Raw genomic sequence first — 19,462 nt, forward strand, 5'->3', positions numbered from 1 at the left:
TTACTATGGCCTGTGTTAAAGCAGTGATTTGTAGAAGTTCAGTGTTTCAGACAAGTGCCATAATACAAGGCTGCTTTCATATTACAAGGACGCTTTCAGTTTCTACAAAATATGAAGGAATGTGCAATTCAAAACAAAAAATTACAAGTAAAATCTACTTTTCTAAAACAGCAGCATCTGCTGTATCTTTAAAGGACTCAGGCCAGGATTTATTTTTTTTATCAACTCACGGTTTTCAATGGCTCTGCTGAGGTTTAGGAAATTGCCATGCTTGCATCCTTAGTCTGGGGCTTCAGAAATGAAGACACAGCAACTTGGTAGTCATCTCCCACAGTCTGTTCATGCCTGTATCATTTACTGGCTTAGATTAAGGTGTTGACACAAGTCGCTGTCAGGTGTTCTTGCTTACTTCTGGCATTTGAAACACTGGTGCTGTGAAGCTCTGCGGTGTCTGAAATTGGGTAAATATCTCTTACATGAAATATAAGACAAAGATGGAACAGCTCATTAAGTCAAACTGCCTGACCACTGCAGGGATAACCAAACGTTATTAAGGGCGTGAAACAAAGGAGGATTTTGTTCCATCGCAGAAGCACATGAAACAGTAACATCCAGTTAAAATGAGTCGATTATTAGAATAATTTTCACATTCTGATATTCAGTTTTCACCTGCTGCTGTTACGGCAATCTGAAGACTCCGTAACTCATCTAACAGCCCAACGAAGTGAAGCTCGGAATGCTTTTTTGTGATGTTCTGGACTTGAAGTGCCCCCTGCTGGCATTCAGATTTAATTCTCTTTTGTTTTGGAGCTTCTTAGAGATGTAGCACTGAGTTCAAAAAGCTGTGACAGAGGTTCTAGATTGTTAAAACTCTGGGAATGTTTTGCTGTATGATTAAGACGAGAGGGATAATAAGAGAAGAATCTGAATCAACAGCGTGGTTCAGAAAAAAACATACTATGGTTTGAGTCAGCAGTAGTGACACAATACATTTTTTTGGTATATTGAGCAAAGGTTGAAAAGGAGGAGACTACGGAAGAGAGAATATTAAATGGAGCCATCCGAAGATGCTTATTTATCATTCTGTGTTACGTAGGCTTACTCCAGTTTGTGATAATGCTGCATAAAAAAGACATTGCAACCTAAACGTCAACAGAATGACATGCTGAAGAAACTGAAGGAACTCTGCACAGCCTGGGCATTGTAATGTTAACACAGTTGTGAAATGGTGTTTTTGCTCTCCGAGCTAAAAAATGTTACATGTTAGTTTAGTAACTGCAAAAAAATTAAATAACGTTTAATTTCACATTGATCTCAGTTTCATAGGAAACAAAACCAGAAGCCTGCCGCAGTTAAATTTGATACTACAACAGGCACATTAAAAAACTGTTAATGTCTTCTGATTTTTTCAGCTGACGTGGTTGTTATTCATGGGAAGCCAAATGTCGTCCCCATCAGCTGACCTGAAGGGCTGGTAGGAAGCCTGGGTGCCTTGGTAGGAGCAGAAGGGAATCCCTGTTGCTCAAGGCATAGCTAAGCAGCTTGTCCTGATCAAAAGAAGGGACTGAGTTCACCCGTGATTAGCTGACATTTTCACAAGCTGGGGCTAAGTTCAAGCCCCCATATCCCTTTGTTGTAACAACAGGAAAATATGTTTTATTTTTATTTACCGCTTTATTTAAGGTAGCTTCATCCATACAGAAGTGAGCAAACATTCTTCTCTCTGGTATAACCGTACTTCCACTTAAAAGCACTCAGAAGAAGTGCAGAACAATACAAGGAACAGCAAGAGTCACCCTGAATTACATTCAGCTTGGTGCCACGAGTGGGAAATCACAGTCTGACAGCAGTTTGTTCTCTCTGTTATCATCCGATGGCCTGGCATTTTTCTTGTTGTTCTTCAGCTTGAAGATAAACATAAAACAAACTGTTCTTTGGATGAGACCCAGGCTTGTGATGGGAAGGCTTTCTTACGAGACTGACACACCAAAATTCACATGTGCGTTTGAAGAACAGTATTTGCTGAGGGGGGCTAGTCTGTCTGTGTCTATCTGTCTTTGGAGATTTAAAGCTGAAGGACAGAAATGAGAAGTGATTTAGAGTTATGTTGATACAGCCTCACTTGCATTATGCTCTTCAGAATGAGAAGTCTTTCCTTGTGACCCCTTTTCCATTGCGGCAGTCCAGAGTTCAGACTATTGTGCCCTTGGTGAGATTCTCAGTGTACAACAAATCATGGAGGAAGGTTAAAATCTCCCAAATGAGGGCCTTGTGGGTTCCTGTCACACAATATATTCAGAGAACTGAGTGCAGTGATGTGAAACAAGCTGGACACTTAAATTCATAGGATAAAGAGCTGCTGTAAAAGTTGACTGTGTACTAAAAAAGGGCCTTTTATGGCCCTTGACAGCATCTTTTTAGGCATAGGTTTTCTAAGGAATCTGAAAGACTGATCCCACTTAATCTGCTGTTAATCTATGTGCTGTAGGATTGTATAAGCAGCTTCAGAGTTTACTGTGCTTGTTCTTGATTGTCATTTCAGTAAGAGTTGTTTTATAAACCATTTTACAAAGGGAATTGCAGAGACAATTTGATGAGCATAAAATAATGAGTCCCAAGCTGAAAAACACCATGAAAAATACCAGAGAGCTAAAGGTGTCCGAGAACACATCCACTTAAAGCTCAGTAGTGGTCATAAAACTAAATAGAATCAAATACTTACTAATAAATGGAGAACAAAATAGAGATCATTGAGTAAATGTATTCTTTGTTTATGTACTGAGTACTGTGTACGAGCCCTTTTCCTCTTGATTTTTATCCAGTATATATATATCCAATTTTGTGGAACTCGATGTAGTTTCCAGGAGGAAAAATAAAAGTATTGCATGACTGCATGTGGAAATGGCTAGAAACCAATGAAATAAAAATCCATTCTGGTCAAAAGACACGCAGAAACCATGTCTAGATCTGGAACCTTCTTCTAGATCTGGAAGTTTCTGAGCTGCAAATGTCTGGAAGATGGAGGAACACAGAGGGGAAATGCTGGGCATCTCTGTAATGGTGGCTAGCAGAGGTCTACAGTGGGCAGGTAGATCATTGTCCTGACTCACTGCTGAGCCTGGCATATTCTAAGCGAAAAACCAAAAGTATATAATTGTGCAGATACCGGCTGTGCTAGAAAAGTTTCCCATCAGCTTTGGATGTAACTGTCGAAACACTTTCTGCCTCTTCTTCTTTCAGTGGTGAAAGTGGTGCTGGTAAGACAGAAAGCACTAAGCTGATTCTCAAGTTCTTGTCTGCAATGAGCCAACATTCGCTGGAGATGTCTTGCAGAGAGAAGACCTTCTGTGTGGAGCAAGCCATTCTTGAGAGCAGGTGAGCAGGTGCTCCCTTTGTACCCTTGCACATAGCCCTGGGTAGTGAATGAAGGTTCTATTAACAGAGGTGTAACAGTTTTAGAAGATGAAAATATTTAAAGCCTGCTTTAATGGAAAAACACAGTTTTATTCTTTATTTGTACCAAGGGCCCTATTGCTGTTTTACAGAACAGCTGTTAAGGTGTCATGAGGTTAACAGAAAGTTGGTTGGATCAAAATCCTGTGAAGGTCTCCAAGTGCTTCAAGCAGCTGTGAAACACTGGAGAGAATTCTGCCCCTTTGAACTGTCCCCCCTCCCCAACCCCCAGCCATGTATGCCTTTTAATGCCCTTAAAACCATCTCATGAATGAAGTAACCTTCCTTTCTTCCTATGTAGATTTGTGCAAATTATTACTGGTATTGTCTTGGTCTCATTTTTAGGAAAAGACTGAATAGCTGAGAAGTGGTTTAAAGACAGTCTCTCTGCATGTACAGTATAGTATAAACGCTCACTGCCTTTTATAGTTGTCAGTACTGCTGACAAAAGAATATTTTTTGCAACAGACATAAGCTTTGTCATTGAAATAGAAGGGCTTACAATATAATTAAAGATGTAGGCGCATGTACTAGAAAATAAAATGATTATTGAAAGGTGGGAAAATTTCCATTAAACAAAAGTACCCCCATGCTCTGGAGAGACGTGATCACAGTGGGATGAAGCGAAAAGATCCATGCTCTGGAGATGAATGATTTAGTAGCAATTTTCATTTTGGTTCAGAGCTGAATTCAGGTAATCAGAGAGGGAAATGGGTGATGGGAGGAAGAAATGATTGGTTTATATAGCCTGAGGATGAGGTAGAACAAGATACAGCATGGTGAGGATAAACTGTGTGAGCAGTAAAGGGAAGATAAGGAGGACTGATAAGACAGATGAGTAAATGCATCAGATATGTTGGATACTACACAAGCATAAAGAAGTTCCTTGTGTTCAAAAGAAATAACACATGGTTCTAAGCTATTTAAAAAAAGACAATTTGAGATGCTATTACTTCTGTTTATCATGCTTCATCTCGTCTTTATTTTTTTACTGACTGTATCTTTGTATATATTTTTTAATTTCCTTAGGACAAGCCCTATTTTTCCTACATCTGTATAACAATTTGCATGAATTGAGATTTCTTGTTTCTATGATTTGAGTACTATAATGAAAGCCGTGTGCATCTTTTGCACAATTACAGATTAAGCTGCCAAACAGTTTAGGACTGTCAGTGTTCTTGTTCTTGAATAATTGCATCTCTTGATAGAAAATTGAGATGCCCACTGTTAATAAATTGAGGATAGTACTGAGGATGTTGTCTATGGCTGAGGGAGGTGTTAGAAGTAGGCTTTACAGAGTGCTATTCTGTTCACCAGTCTCCTGTGAAACTCATGTCATTCTGGTCACCCATTAACACTGTTGTCATTCTTCCGTATTTTCGCAGCCCTATTATGGAAGCTTTTGGCAATGCGAAGACTGTTTACAACAGCAACTCAAGTCGCTTTGGGAAGTTTATTCAGCTGAACATCTGTCAGAAAGGAAACATTCAGGGAGGAAGAATTATAGATTGTATCCTTGTTTGGTGATTTGCCTCCATTTGCAACCTCCTTTATGGAGGGCTGAGAGAGAAGTGACTTACCCTTTTCTGTCTTTTTACCCTATTTTGAAATATACTCAGTTAAATCGACCTGATCTAGGTTGGGAAAAGGAAGTAGGAACACGAAATTCTGCATGTGTTTGTGTCAGTGTGGGATGTGTAAACTCTCGGAGGATCAGGATTTTATGTTGCTGCTATTGTTGTTTGTGCACATACTTCTATGTAGTGAGCTAATGGAGCCTTAGTTCTTGGGATAAGTTGAGTTATCCCAAGCTCTTTCCCTCATTCATTATATCTGAAGATACATTTCTCAGTACTGGAATAGTACTTAAAAGAGCAGAGCTGCTGAATTCGTACATTGTGAGTGTGGGTGGGTCAGATGCTTGGGTTTGCCTTGCAGTTGGCAAAACTGGACTATGAGCCAATTCCAGGAGTGTGTGAAGATGAGAACATACCTAAGGATGTTCCACCCAGAGAGCAAATTTCATCCTTAAAGCTGCTCCCAAATTGTACGTAAAAGACTAAATAAAGGAAAGCAGATGCTGTCTAAAATGTAGGACCTTGCAAGTCCAGTTTTTATGCGATGGATGAGAAGGAGGTGTGGAAATATATTGGCATTTTAACTGTTGTAATATTACCATTGTTGCTACTTTGTTCATCTGTTGTAGCAATAGACATGTAATAAGAAGAGATCATGATGATCTTCCTATCATCTCAGATGAAAGAATTAAGTTTATAAATAGCTGCAATAATTTCTTTTTGCTTTATTCCTTGACCAGAGTTTTTGTTCTTGGCTATAGATTTATTGGAAAAAGTAAGTTGACATTTGCTTATTTTCAGTTAATTTTGTTTGATATTTTCTTTGAAATTGTAGATTAAAAAAACATTCTTCTTAAAATGCTGATATAGAAACTATTTTTTACTTTGACAGAATCGTGTAGTAAGACAAAATCCTGGGGAAAGAAATTATCATATATTTTATGCTCTGCTGGCAGGGATAGAAGAGAGAGAGAAAGGTGAGTGGCAAAGCTCAAATCCCACAACTGTAGTGGCTCTATATTAGCAGTCAGCCACGGTGACAGCAGCAGAAGCCTAATAAACTAAGAGAGGAAATAGATTATTTATCCAGCTGGAATTTATGGGGTGTGAATCTGAGTTCTACTTGATAAAGTCACCTGCTTAGTTGAGAAATGTCACTGAGCTGTGGGTAGTTTTTCTCTCAGCTTCTGCTGTGGCCCTGGCAAAACTACTTGAGGACAAACGTGCTTCACTCTGTTCAAGCCTGTATGTTTTTGCCAGTACTGAATAACTCCACAGCAACAAAGAGGAGAATCCTGGTTCCACTAATCCTCTCTCATAAAGAATAAATCCACTGAACAAAAGAAATGACATTTGTATATGTGCAAATTTGCCTGAAGCTGTTTCAGTATCTCCCTTTGGGCCTGATGCCTTTGCATGCTAAAAAGAAGAATTATCTCTGTCGTACAGCTAAATAAAGCAAAACACAGCAAAATAAAATACCATATTTGATTTTAATTTAGAATTTTGATTCATACATTGTCATAATTCTGAGCAAGCAAATTGTGAATTACGTAGTTCTGACATACAGATGACATAATCTGCAGAGAGCTTTTGTTTGGAGGTATTTTTTTTTCACTCTTCCTCTTTTCTCCCCTCATCAGATGCTTTTTACTTATCTGTACCGGAGAACTACCACTACCTGAATCAGTCTGGATGTATAGTGGATAAGACAATCAGTGACAAGGATTCTTTCAAAGAAGTCATTGTGAGTTGTTTCACTAATTCTTTATAAAATGCTTGAGGTGCAGACACCTGGGGCCAACTGATGGAACAGAGAACAAAGGCTTTCTGTACTTATCTGTGCTCTCTCTGACATTCTGGTTCTGTCTGAAGCTCTCCCAGGGGTGAGGGACTTAAGTTTTCTGATAACGCACAACTGACACTTTGAGCCTGTCTCTACCTTCCCTCCAGTATTTGCTTTTTAATTCTACCATTTCCAAATAGATTATGATTAAATTACATGATTATGTTTGGGAAATAAAATAGTATCCGTTGAGAGGATAGTACGGCTTTTAAATATCTTTGCAACTCTGTACCTGCCCAACTGTGGGACATTTACAGGAGTGTGGAATAATGAACTTACCATTTATATTTGTACCAAAATTATCTATATGCCTTGCTGGAGAAGCATGTCATGAGGTAAACATGAACTGCAGTCCCTTTGCCAGAGGAGCCCGTATCTTGAATAAAACAAAGCATGGTAAGCAGAGGTGTGCACATACAGCACGTTCTGGGATCCTGCCTTTAAACCTGACTCATTCCAAACATCCTCTGACAACAGAGTCGCCCTTTGTTCTTCATTATAAAAGCTCACAAAATGAAGTAGTAGATTTCCTGTCCCTCCTTTGCCTTCCTTCAGTATAAATAGAACTACTATATCTACAGTGAAATGGACAGTTATGTTTATAAAAAGGCTTATTTTATGTCTGCTACTTACGTGAAATTGTTCACATAAAACTGTCAGAATGGACAGCAACTGGGAAGTAGCCAGCCTATTCCGTAGAGAAGGATTTGTTTTATTAGATTGTTTTATATTACAGGTATGTCTGTTTCCACTGCTTTTTCATTCCAGAGCTTTATATGGATCTTGTGGGAAATGCAATCATATGGAGTAATTTACAGGCCAGAGATGAGTAAGATGTAAATTCAGATTGAAAGACAAATGCTGATGAAGACTTTCTCTGAACGACTTTATGCCTTATACCCAGGCTAATGTCAACAATTAGCTACAGCAATTAAAGTGTACTGACTGTTAGTATATTTGTGAATTGCTTGCCAAATCACTGAGGTTATGTGTAGTAGGTTTTAAAAATCAACACAAATGAATGCTTTTATGCCCTTCCCCGGCTGATATTTGCTTACCTACTTCACTCTCTTTGCCAAATGGAAAAACTAATGTGTATTGGAAGCAGTAGTTCTGTTTAGTATAAGATTTCCTAATTTGGAGGGTTGCTGTTGGAAATGTTGGTAACTTACCTACACTGTAGTCACATAGCTTAAGTAGATTAGCTTGACATTTAATTTGTGCTAATCACCCAAGGGTGTGTGGAGTATGAAATTAAGCTGGCAGGAGGAGTTTTTATGCTGTCTGAAACATGGACACGCTTTGAGCACAGCGTGATGCTGCTCAGCTGCTTTCCTGGAACAGGAGGTGGGCAGAAACTTTGTCGTTCTCACTTGCCTATTGTTTCCTATTCTATTCATCCACTTTATTACAATTCAGGTCCTGGAAACGTTACTTAGTATAAACTTTTTTTGCCCCCCTCTGCTTTCTTTCTGGACACCTTCCTGGTGACAGGATGATTCTCAAGTCCCCACACTTCAGACATTCTTTCCTTTGTATGTCTTTTTGTAGGAGACAGGAAGGAGCTGCACAGTGGGCATGGGGATGAATTCATAGTGCTGCTGCCTTTCTTAGAGTTCTGTTGTGAAAGGTCTTCTATACAAAGTACATTTTCAGGCTCTACACTTTTACTTGCAGCATGAATCAGGTTTTCCATTTGTAACCAGTGGTTTATGAAGAGTGAAGTGTATCACATCATCTGTCTGTCTGCAGTGACCATAACTTGATGTGCCTTAACTGTAAGGGTAAAAAGCCATGATCTGGTCTCAGAGAGTATCATAGAGTAAAGTGTTGACACCAAGGTTGGAAAAGACCTGCAAGATCATCCAGTCCAACTGTCCACCTGTCACCAATAGTTCTCACTAAACCATGTCCCTCAACACAATATCTAAACGTTCCTTGAACACCTGCAGGGTCGGTGACTCCACCACCTCCCTAGGCAGCCAATTCCAGTGCCTGACCACTCTTTCGGAGGAGCATATTAGACCCAAGTTTGGGAATTTCTGGTAATTAATTTTCAGCTGAAGGCAAAGGAATTAACTCCTGGTAGTCCTCTGTCAGTACTGACTGGACCTGACAGCACAGTTGGTGGCTTTGTTCTTGTCTCCATTAGTCAGTCATTGTGCATTCTTTTTTTTAAGAAATCCTCATGTCATTCCAGACTGCAATGGAAGTGATGCAGTTCAGCAAGGAGGAGGTGCGAGAAGTTTTGAGGCTGTTGGCTGGCATTTTGCATCTAGGAAACATAGAGTTTATCACTGCTGGTGGGGCACAGGTGTCCTTTAAAACAGGTGAGAAGCCTGCGCTTCCTTGTAGTATGTCAATATTTCTTGAGGCTGTGAAACTTGAATTCACCGTTAGTATATCAGACCGTGTCAAAGATATTGAAAGGGTCTTATTGCATTTTAGGATCTGTAAATGTCAATTTAAGTGTTGGGTTTGCTTTTTAACAGATGAAGCAGATAAATCTTCATTGTTGGATGCTAGATCTCAGTTAGGAAGTACCTTGAGTGTGTACATTTACTCCATTAATACCAGTGAAATTGCACTTTAGTTGCTTGTTTGAAATTGTATTTATTTTTAAAATTTTATTTGAAATTATATATAGAAATTTTAAAAAACATTTTGTAATGTTTTACCTACAGCAGAAAAATTGCACATTAAAATATAAATGTGAGGAAAAAAAATTTCATTATTCTTCTTGATTCTCATCATTCCAAAGAAAGCAGAAACACATTCATGTGGACGATGATTTACTTTTTGTGTATGGAAAAGTATATTGGTGTAAGAAGAAGATCATTGTAATCCTTGTTATGTAGCAGTAAGGGGGAAAATAAGTGACTTAATTGTAATGAATTTCTACTGCTGAATTCCTTCAGCTGTTCAATTTGTAATACTGTGCCTTACATATTCAAGGACATACTTGTATCTGTCTCCTCTTTTTGGCAGCTCTGGGTAGATCTGCAGAACTACTGGGATTGGACTCCACACAGCTAACTGAAGCATTGACACAGAGGTCAATGATACTCAGGGGAGAAGAAATCCTAACACCTCTTAGTATACAACAGGTAAAAGCGTCTGTGTTTTGATGTATTTCTATGGTCTCTTAAATATATGAATCTGTTTTCTATCAGAGTTAAATCTTTCGTTGCTCAGGAAAAGAAGCTTAGCTCATACGTTAAAGTTACTGTCAAAAATTCTGCCTAGGTTTTCGAGAAAGGTGTAATTGGACTTCTAGAAATCTCTATAGATCCTATTCTGTCATTCTTGCCTAGGCTTCTGGCTTGGCTCTTGTAACTATCCTTGTCTGGTTGCTTAACATTTTTTTCCAAATTGTAATCATGTAGGCTAACAGTATCCATTATGGATGTTTGTATTAGGTGTGTTAGAAAATTTTCATTAAAAATAATTGTTTATTATTATTATGTATAAATAATTATTTATAAGAAAGGAATTAGACAAAGATATTTATCAAAATATGCTTGCTAATGGAAGGGGACAAAACAATGTGTTATTTCCTACCCTTCTCTTTTCTTCACCCCCGGTTAAGCATATAGTTTTCTAATTTTTGTCTGCTTTAGTTTTGAAATGTAGTTTTAGAGCCATGTAGATTAGATAGTCTATAACTTACCCTGTTAAAGCATAATTGAGGAATCTTGGTGTCTATTAAGACAATTACTGTCAAGGTCCGTAGGAATATAAAACTGCTTGCATTATAGCTTGCTTTGCGCTGTGCAGAGAACACTGTCTGGCTGAGTCTGCTAAGTTCTCACTTACTGTGATGAATGAGGTATTGTGTTGTTTTTATTGCAGGCAATAGATAGCAGAGATTCTATGGCTATGGCACTTTATTCTCAGTGTTTTGCTTGGGTCATTAAGAAAATCAACAGCAGAATCAGAAGCAAGGAGGACTTCAAGTCCATTGGAATTCTGGACATATTTGGATTTGAAAACTTTGAGGTATGCTTCAAAAGTTTGTTCAGATGGATTGTCTGATGCTGATGCTTCGTTGTTCTGTATGTGTTTGCCATCTTCACTGGAATTTGATTATTAAATGTGTTATGACTTAAATCAGTTCATCATTTGCAAGTAAAATACTTAACATATGCATTTTTTTAAATTTCTTCTCTTTTTAGGTGAACCGTTTTGAACAGTTCAATATTAACTATGCAAATGAAAAGCTCCAGGAGTATTTCAATAAGCACATTTTTTCTTTGGAACAACTGGAATACAGCAGGTAAGAGTTACAGGTGATATCTGAAAGAATTTTGGAAACAGAAATATTCACCTGAAATTTAGGTCACCAGAAATTTGGGTTACTTCAGCTTACTTTGAAAATATCTTATTCTGTGACTATGTTTTTTTAAAAGCAAGCTGATTTCACATTAGTTTGCAAGACAAACCCGTCATCTCCTCCCATTTGTGTATTTAAAATCTTTTCCCTGTAGTTATCAATAAAAAGGCTCTCCTTATTTTCCTTAGGGAAGGTCTGGTTTGGGAGGATATTGACTGGACAGACAATGGCGAATGCTTGGATCTTATTGAAAAGGTAACAAAGTATTTGATATCAGTACCTAATTCTAGGTTGTGTTCTCAAGTAATATTTTTAAAACACTTGCTGACATCAAAAAACAGTTGTAGGTCATAGCGGCTCTTGTATGTTTAAGCGGTGAACTTTTGATGTATTGTATTAACATATTCTAGATTGTAGTCTAAGCTCAACATGCCTATCTTTCCTTGTAGTAGCTTTTAGCGATGTAAAACCATATACAAAAGCAATACTTGGAAATGGTTAAAAAAGAATGGGAATTGTCTTCAGTTATGAATCTTTCCTTGCTGCTTTTTTTGCCTATTTTTCTATTAATTACACCAATAATTACTACAATAGTAAAAATTACAAATGGAACTTAACAGAGTCCAAATTTAAGAAGTGAAATACAAGGTATCTTTTTCGTTGAAAATTTTGCAAACACTGACTGGTGGAGAAGGGAATGGGATGGGACAGAAAGAATGACAGTGTTTTTCTCCTGTAATTGCTTTTTCCGGGTTGCCTGACAGTTTTTACTTCATCTGTAATTTGTCTTGTGTTCTGGTTAGTACTAAAGAAACATGTAAAAAAGCATGAGATTTCTGCATGATTATTAGCAGGAATATTAGCAACAAAGGGCGTATGAGATCTAAGATCACTGCCTAGAAATGGCTGAATTCCGTCTGGCTAGATGTCCAAGCCTAGGTTACATATAGTTTCATTCGTGTTCACTTCTGACAGCAGTACAAGAAAGCAGCATGAATTTATCTCTGTAGTGGAGTGCATGGCTTTTTGAGTTGAAGTGATCACAGAACTGTGGTGGTTGGCAGAAAATATATCTCTGTCAGGATGTGACTGCCATTAGGACAGTGGAGTTTGGCAGAGGCTCCTCTGGGCTGATGGGAGGTAACTTATTAAAATGTGCACCTGAAGAAGTCTGTTTTTCTGAGAGGCTCTATCAACCTAAAACTTGCTGGACGTATTAATTAACTGCAAAGTAGCTTACCTTGTTTACGACCTGTGCTAGTACAAGAAGTAGGGAACATCAAAGGAAATTATAGAGAGACATATGCAAAACAAAGGGTGGGTCTGATTTACATGGTGCATAGTTAAGCTGTGCATCTCTTGCTATCCCTTGGCACTGTGGGTGCTAGAAGTTCTCATTAGTTCAGGTAAGTAGATCATAGAATCATAGAATCTCTCAGGTTGGAAAAGATCTTAAAGGTCATCGAGTCCAACCGCGACCTAACCATACTACCCTAACTAATAACCCTTCTCTAAGTCATGTCCCTGAGCACCACATCCAAACTGTTTTTGAACACATCCAGGGATGGTGACTCAACCGCCTCCCTGGGGTGCCTATTCCAGTGCTTAACAACCCTTTCTGTAAAGAAGTGTTTCCTGATATCCAACCTAAACTTACCTTGGTGCAACTTGAGGCCATTTTCCCTTGTCCTGTCACCTGTCAGCAGTCAGAAGAGACCAACCCCACTCTCACTGTAAGCACCTTTCAGATATTGGAAGAGAGCAATAAGGTCTCCCCTCAGCCTCCTTTTCCCCAGACTAAACAGCCACAGTTCCTTTAGTGGCTCCTCAAAGATTCATGGAAGAAAAATTGTTGAACAGCTCAGACTTCGGGAACTCTTAAGTTACCGATCACCAGAGATCGTGGAGGCTGAAGCTGTATTCTGGGCCAATGTCACTGTATGTACCTAAACACTCCCTACATCAAGAAGACCGTGGCTTCTTCCAGTACCTTCTTTCTTCTTTATTTTGCCTGCATATCATATGCTGTCTGTTTCAAAAGGAAAGTTGCCAGGAAAATAGGATTGCAGACTTCTAGGAGACTGGGTTTTTAGGCATGTACTTTTGGCTTTGTGTTTCTCTGCGAACGATAACTTCAAGAACGTTGTAATTTTTGCAAACTGAGGACAAAGTCTGTACCCATGTAATTCATCTTATGCCTGTTTCTTTTTTTTTTTGCTGTTCTAGAAACTTGGCCTGCTGGCACTCATCAATGAAGAAAGCCATTTCCCTCAGGCTACTGACTCCACTTTACTGGAGAAGCTGAATGCCCAGCATGCTGTATGTGATGTTTTGCTGATGTGTTCTGTGTGCAGTATGGAGGGTCCTTCTGCTTTTGTAGAAGTCTGTGGTTCAAATATGGTTCATAGTTGTAGAGGATGTCTTGGACGTGATCCTTCTTGCATGGCAGGCCACATTGTTTGCTTTGAGGACTGAGTCAGTTATCTTCTTAGTGTCCAGTCATATCTTGCTACTATCTGATTAGAGTTCCATATTGGTGAACAGGTCAAATTCTGCTCCTAGATCAGTGACAACCTGCAGTAACCCAATTTACCTAGATTTTCCATTTCCCTTGATTTAACGAAGTAATCAAATTGATGTCATTTACCAAAGGGTTGCTGTTCTCTCTGTACAAATTAGTATTATCTTTAGTTGTAATCCTGGAAATATTTTCAAGAATTTTGGTGGTTCAGGCACATGTCTACTGATCTTTGTAACTGCTGGTTTAAGGCAGAGCAGAATGCCTTTAATAGGTGGATTTGCCAGATGGTTTCAGCTTTAGTATAATGCCTTTGTAGATGCTATAAATCTCTTGTTTTTATTGCATTTGGAGCATCCCAGGCTAACAGATCCTATTATTATAAGATGGTTGTTTACTTTTGCAGAACAAATCTTCTGGGAAGTTTGCAGAAAGACAATGTTTTGTTTAAATCAGTGTTTAGAAGATAATACTATTCTATTCCCCGACTCCCTCAAAATATTTCTCTCTTTTCTTTTTCCTCCAATTAGAACAATCCTTTTTATGTAAAACCACGAGTTGCTGTTCACAACTTTGGAGTGAAGCACTATGCTGGGGAGGTAATTTTATTTGCTGAAATTATTCCAAACAGAGCTTTCATTAGCTTAATTTTACCCTGAGGCTGCTGAAAATTAACTAAAGCACTCTGTTCCCTCAGTGCTTTTTACAGTAGCACCATTGTGAGAGCTGCTTGACTGCTTGGCTTGTTGTTCGAATCAGCTCTGTTTCCTGCTAGGTCCAGTATGATGTCCGGGGGATCTTGGAGAAGAACAGAGATACATTCAGAGATGATCTCCTGAACTTGCTACGTGAAAGCAGGTACATTTCTGTGATTATTATTATTGTTATTTTAGAATATCATGTTTAAAGGTATCATATCAGCTAGTTCTGCTAGGGTTTGGCTATGCTGAATGTTGCATAATACTACAGAGTTGAAATAAATAAGTATTAAATCTGGCTGTAATCAGTTCTCACTGAGACAGGCTTTCCCACATTGTACAGTACTTTGCTCCTGTTCAATACAGAGGTGCATTAGACAGCCAGCTTGCTACTAGATAAGTAAGGATACTGAAAGTAGTTGATGATATTTGACTGTTTCAGGATGCCTCACAGGCAGGTGATTGCATGATTTTTGTTTCACATATAGCTCAATTTCCTCGTATTTCTGGCATTTCCTAGTTTGGTTGAAAGCTTAGTGTTCGGGACCTACCACAGTGCAAATTAATTGCGATGGTTTAAAAGGGAAGATTTCCAGAGCTAGTTTGTATTACTAGAATTTTACTCCTGGATGTCTTTGCTACTCATGTGCCTCCTATCATTTTGTTGTGCAAGGTCTCAAGATCCTTACAGTACTTTGTGAGCTGGAGCAAGACCACATGCCTTTCTGTAAAGATTTGATTTAGACTCCAGGACACACACAGGGCTCCCAGGAGAAGAGGGAACGGAGCCCAGGTTGTTTCTGTTCTTAGCTGCTACCTTAGTCCATCTCGTTGTCCTGCTTTGCTCTGGGAGTTGTTTGTCCCAGCTCTTCTGTGCAGGAGGAGCTATTAGTGAGAATTTCCTTCACTGTGTTCCTTGTTCTATTTTTGTGATGTATCTGACATGACAGCTGTCGACTGAAGAATGGAGGTAGAAGTAGCAAATGAGTTAAGGATGCAGAACCTGTTTTTGCTCTTGCATCAATATCTGTATGGGAGTTAAAGGATCTGTGTTTCTGTAGAAGTGGTAGGAGGGGGATACCAAACTTGTAGTGTGAAGAATGGCATTTACAGCTAGCATCTGAAAGTGAAGCTCATGTGGGTAGCTGTTTCGTGCTGTGGCCCATAACAAATAGGAATTCTTGGATTTTAGTCTTTAGGTACTCATTACGGTCCCTTGGAGTTTTGTATCAGTGAATAGAGTAAAATTCAGTAAAGATTCTTCACTCTTCATTTCCCTAATCGTGTGCTGGGAAAGAAGAAGGAAGAACCTCCTTGTCATGTTTTGGTTTGTTTTTGTTGGTGTTTTTTTTTTGCTCCCCTGAATAAATTCTGCAAAGGTGGAGTCTGAGTTTTGGAGAAAATTGGTAAGTATTGTTTGCATAGAGGAGTCGCTTTCAAAGAGACAGAGCTTACTCTGCATTTTATAGTTGCAAATCATATACACTTCAGAGATTTTATTTTTCCTCCTGTTTCAGTCTTGATTTCATCTATGATCTATTTGAACACGTTTCAAGTCGCAACAATCAAGACACTCTTAAATGCGGAAGCAAGCACAGAAAACCCACTGTCAGTCTACAGTTCAAGGTTAGTTATTGTCATCTCTGCTCTGTATCTAATCAGTGACAGATAAACCCTGTTCAGTAAAAAACAATTGCAGATCAAAATAGGTGAAAACAGGTGAAAATTCAGCATCAAAGCACTGCTATCTCTTCAATGACGCTGTAAGTAGTAATCAACTACTGGGGCATACTGGCTGGCTTCAAGCAGAAGCCAGGCTTCACATCATGCCATCCACATGAAACTCCAGTTGCTTTCTACTTGCTTACCTGTCCTTATTTTAAAGCTCTTCTATGACATTGGTCTTGTTTTTTTCGTTCTAATTCAAAACTAACCACACAGTGGCACAAAGCCTTACAGCAGTGCCTGTGTGCAACGAAAAATAAGCTCTGAGTAAAAATCTCATTAAGGTGTTGCACTTCTTTTTAACTTAGTTTGGAAAACATTTTTATTAAACACCTTTTTATGAGTCTTTATAGCCTTGCCATCAAGAATGGCACCAAATTGAAATCTAGCATAAGGTCTATCTGCAAAGTATTTAAAAGATTGGCACAAACCCTTCCTCAAATTGCATGAGTACAAGTCTGGATTAGTAGTCTTTCATTTTGCTTAAATTAATATACATTTGCAGTCTTCATTCACTTTTTTTTTTTAAAGGGTGCAGACTCAATCCCCTTGAGGGCAGATTTTATCCTAACAGACTATTGCTGGCTGTTGGACAGAACAGCAAGTAACGTATGCTGGGATGCACGCAGTGTATTTTATTAAAAACAATGATGTTATATTCCCTGGACAGCCTGCTCTGTGCTATCATTGCTTGTCTCACAAAGTACTTCTTGTGATGGGATGGTATTATTTGATACCTCTTCAGGATAAGGGAAGATACTGTTTCCCCATAGTTTCTTTGTTTTTGTGCAGAGTAGATCTTCAGACATTACTGCATAGAAATTCCACTTTACAAGGAGTAGTATACAGAGTTCCATCTCATCTTCATCAGGATCCATGGACAGTATAAAAAATGATAAAGTATGAAATAAAAATATGATTGCCTCTTATCTAAAGCTGCTGTAACTGACCATTAACTGGTCAGGGTGCTTTGCAAGAAGTTGACTTTCATACCTTCCCCAAAGGATCTGTTTGGGCATTTTTTCCCTGTTTTAAATCCTTCCAGGGGTTAGTACATCTCATTTCAGTTGAATGAAACTGAATAAAACTGTGAAGGCAAAGTTCTTAGTACAAGTCAATTAACCTGCTGTTCTTCATTTGACAGCCTTGATTGGGAGGGTGCCAGGGGGTGCATGTAGAATAGCTGAAGTTGGCTATCACCTGTTTCAGCCTGTTGCTTAAAGCAGGGCTTACTTCAGATTTGTACATCATCTGACACTGATTTAAAGGTGTGCAGAACTTTACAATCTGGCTACCTGTGTGAAAGATAGCTGTGAAAACATAGCAACTCATTTTTGCTTAGACTGACCAAGTTTCTAATCTCTGCAAGTCATAGCCACTGTTGCTAGAAGTCTAAGAATTGACTTAGTTGTCCATAGATACAGTAATGTTCACGCAGGCTTGTACATATGAAGCCTTTGCTTTTTAAAGCTGTAAATATTTGTCCTTACACTAAAATATTTGCCTTTGTATCATCTTGCTGTTTAATATTTGCTGCCCTTGACTCCTGGTCTGGAGGCCAGCAAAGGCAAACAAGCCAGACAACTATCATTTGTGTCTCCAGTCACTTCACCATTTGCTCCCTTGGCTCTGTAGCAAATCCTTTGCACATCCACAACTTTGCCTATTGCCTTTATCACTTCACATTTAATTATCAAGAAAGCCCTCGGTTTGCAGATTAAAGCAAGAATTTGTTGCAACACAGTGCCCTTGGCAGTTTCGTTCAAGAACATATGGTAGGACACACAGTTGCTCCTTTAAAAAGTGAATGTTCTGCCTCCGTGGCAGCTTGCTCTGTATTCTCTCTGTTTCCTGGCACGCAGCACTACCTTTGAGGGATAAAGCATTATCATTGCTAGTTTTCAGGTCCGTTTGCAGCCTGGGCTCTGTTCAGTCGTTTGTATCTCTGCAAAGTAAACATAAAACTTCAATTTTAAACGGTATATCTCTTTAATGATGCAGAATGGGGCAAGTTGGAATAAGATACGGAATGATGGCTCAGGAGGGAAAGGAGTGGATGTGTAATTAAAATAATAAGCATAAAAGGACTGAGGGATTTTTGTGATTTTTATCTCCCACTTGAGGTTAAGATAACTGATAGCCTAATATGTGTTGGGTCATACAGAGTTCCAAAACCTGGAGTATTTTATTTTTACTGAACCTTGTAATCTATCTTCCTATTATTAAATGCAGTTAGCTATCAAATGAAATAACTGTGGAACTGCTTAATGCTGCAAGTGTTGTCTTTCGTTAAGAGATGTTTTCTTTGCTACCGTATTCTTTACTCAATTTTTGTGAATTTATGGCACTTGTTTGAAAAATAAGTACTGATAAAACAATGGCTACAATATCCTGAAGTATTTTTTCAAGTGTTTTAATATATTTTTTTCTGCCTTGTTGAATTACATTTACTGCCACAGTGTCCTTTTAGCAAGAAAGAGCAACACTGTATAGTAGAGGGGAACTCAGTATGTGCAAAATGCTGCTGATTGAAGGGGAAATGGAAAATGAATGGGTATGGGGTGGCTGGGAGGAAAAAAGGAATCTTGCTTTTTTGCAGCAATTTAATTCCACCTCCGACCTCCTTGTCTTCCTTTGTGACCTGATTGAGTATAGCAGATTGCGAGTACAGAATTTAAGTCTCAACTCATTCAAAGATAATTGAAACAGCAATTTTCCAGTCTGATGTTTTTTTTTTATGAACAGCTTCCTTCATATCCATCTGTATATCTTGTTCACTGTAGGGCACTGATGGTGGTTTTAATCAGAAGGACCAGTAAAAGAAACAGGCATGCATGTATTTGTTCTGTTGTTCCTTGTCTAATGGCATGGCTTACATAATACTGTAATTTCTGGTGAGAACCACTAGGTGTTGCAGTAGATACTCTCTGCTGAGCTAAGCTATAAGAGCTTCTGCCGGGATATTTCACTTGTACAAAAAGCCCACTCGTGAAGTGCTGTCTTTGTGTTTTAGGAATCACTCCATTCCTTAATGGCAACGCTGAGTTCTTCAAATCCTTTCTTTGTTCGGTGCATCAAACCCAATGTGCAGAAGGTAAGATTTAAAATTTCTCCCATCTTTTCTGTGCGTCCCAGGCCCAGCCTTTCACCAACTGTGTGGTCATTTACGGCTGTGTGAAGCAGACGGTGGCATTCTTCACTAACTTTGTAAAAGAACCTTCAAAGTGAAGACATTGGAAGGAAGTTTTTGAATTTTGCAGGCAGTCTCTGTTTCTGGGCACCGTTTTAATAGCCATCATTCAAAACTCTCCG

The 19,462-nt window shown here is 38.7% G+C and overlaps 1 protein-coding gene across 1 annotated transcript in view; it reads left to right on the top strand.

The window, feature by feature from the left end:
- MYO10 (myosin X) overlaps nucleotides 1–19,462 on the top strand; it is a 151,952-nt gene that overhangs the window by 79,222 nt on the left and 53,268 nt on the right. Inside the window, 15 exon segments of the mRNA XM_040695597.2 lie at nucleotides 3,241–3,375; nucleotides 4,839–4,963; nucleotides 5,792–5,805; nucleotides 5,923–6,007; nucleotides 6,674–6,777; nucleotides 9,077–9,206; nucleotides 9,865–9,983; nucleotides 10,729–10,875; nucleotides 11,052–11,152; nucleotides 11,398–11,464; nucleotides 13,436–13,528; nucleotides 14,258–14,326; nucleotides 14,503–14,585; nucleotides 15,943–16,051; nucleotides 19,164–19,244. Of these exon segments, the coding sequence (XP_040551531.1) occupies nucleotides 3,241–3,375; nucleotides 4,839–4,963; nucleotides 5,792–5,805; nucleotides 5,923–6,007; nucleotides 6,674–6,777; nucleotides 9,077–9,206; nucleotides 9,865–9,983; nucleotides 10,729–10,875; nucleotides 11,052–11,152; nucleotides 11,398–11,464; nucleotides 13,436–13,528; nucleotides 14,258–14,326; nucleotides 14,503–14,585; nucleotides 15,943–16,051; nucleotides 19,164–19,244 (1,462 nt within the window).

This window comes from Gallus gallus, chromosome 2 (genome assembly GCF_016699485.2).
Source record: "Gallus gallus isolate bGalGal1 chromosome 2, bGalGal1.mat.broiler.GRCg7b, whole genome shotgun sequence".
NCBI lineage: Eukaryota > Metazoa > Chordata > Aves > Galliformes > Phasianidae > Gallus > Gallus gallus.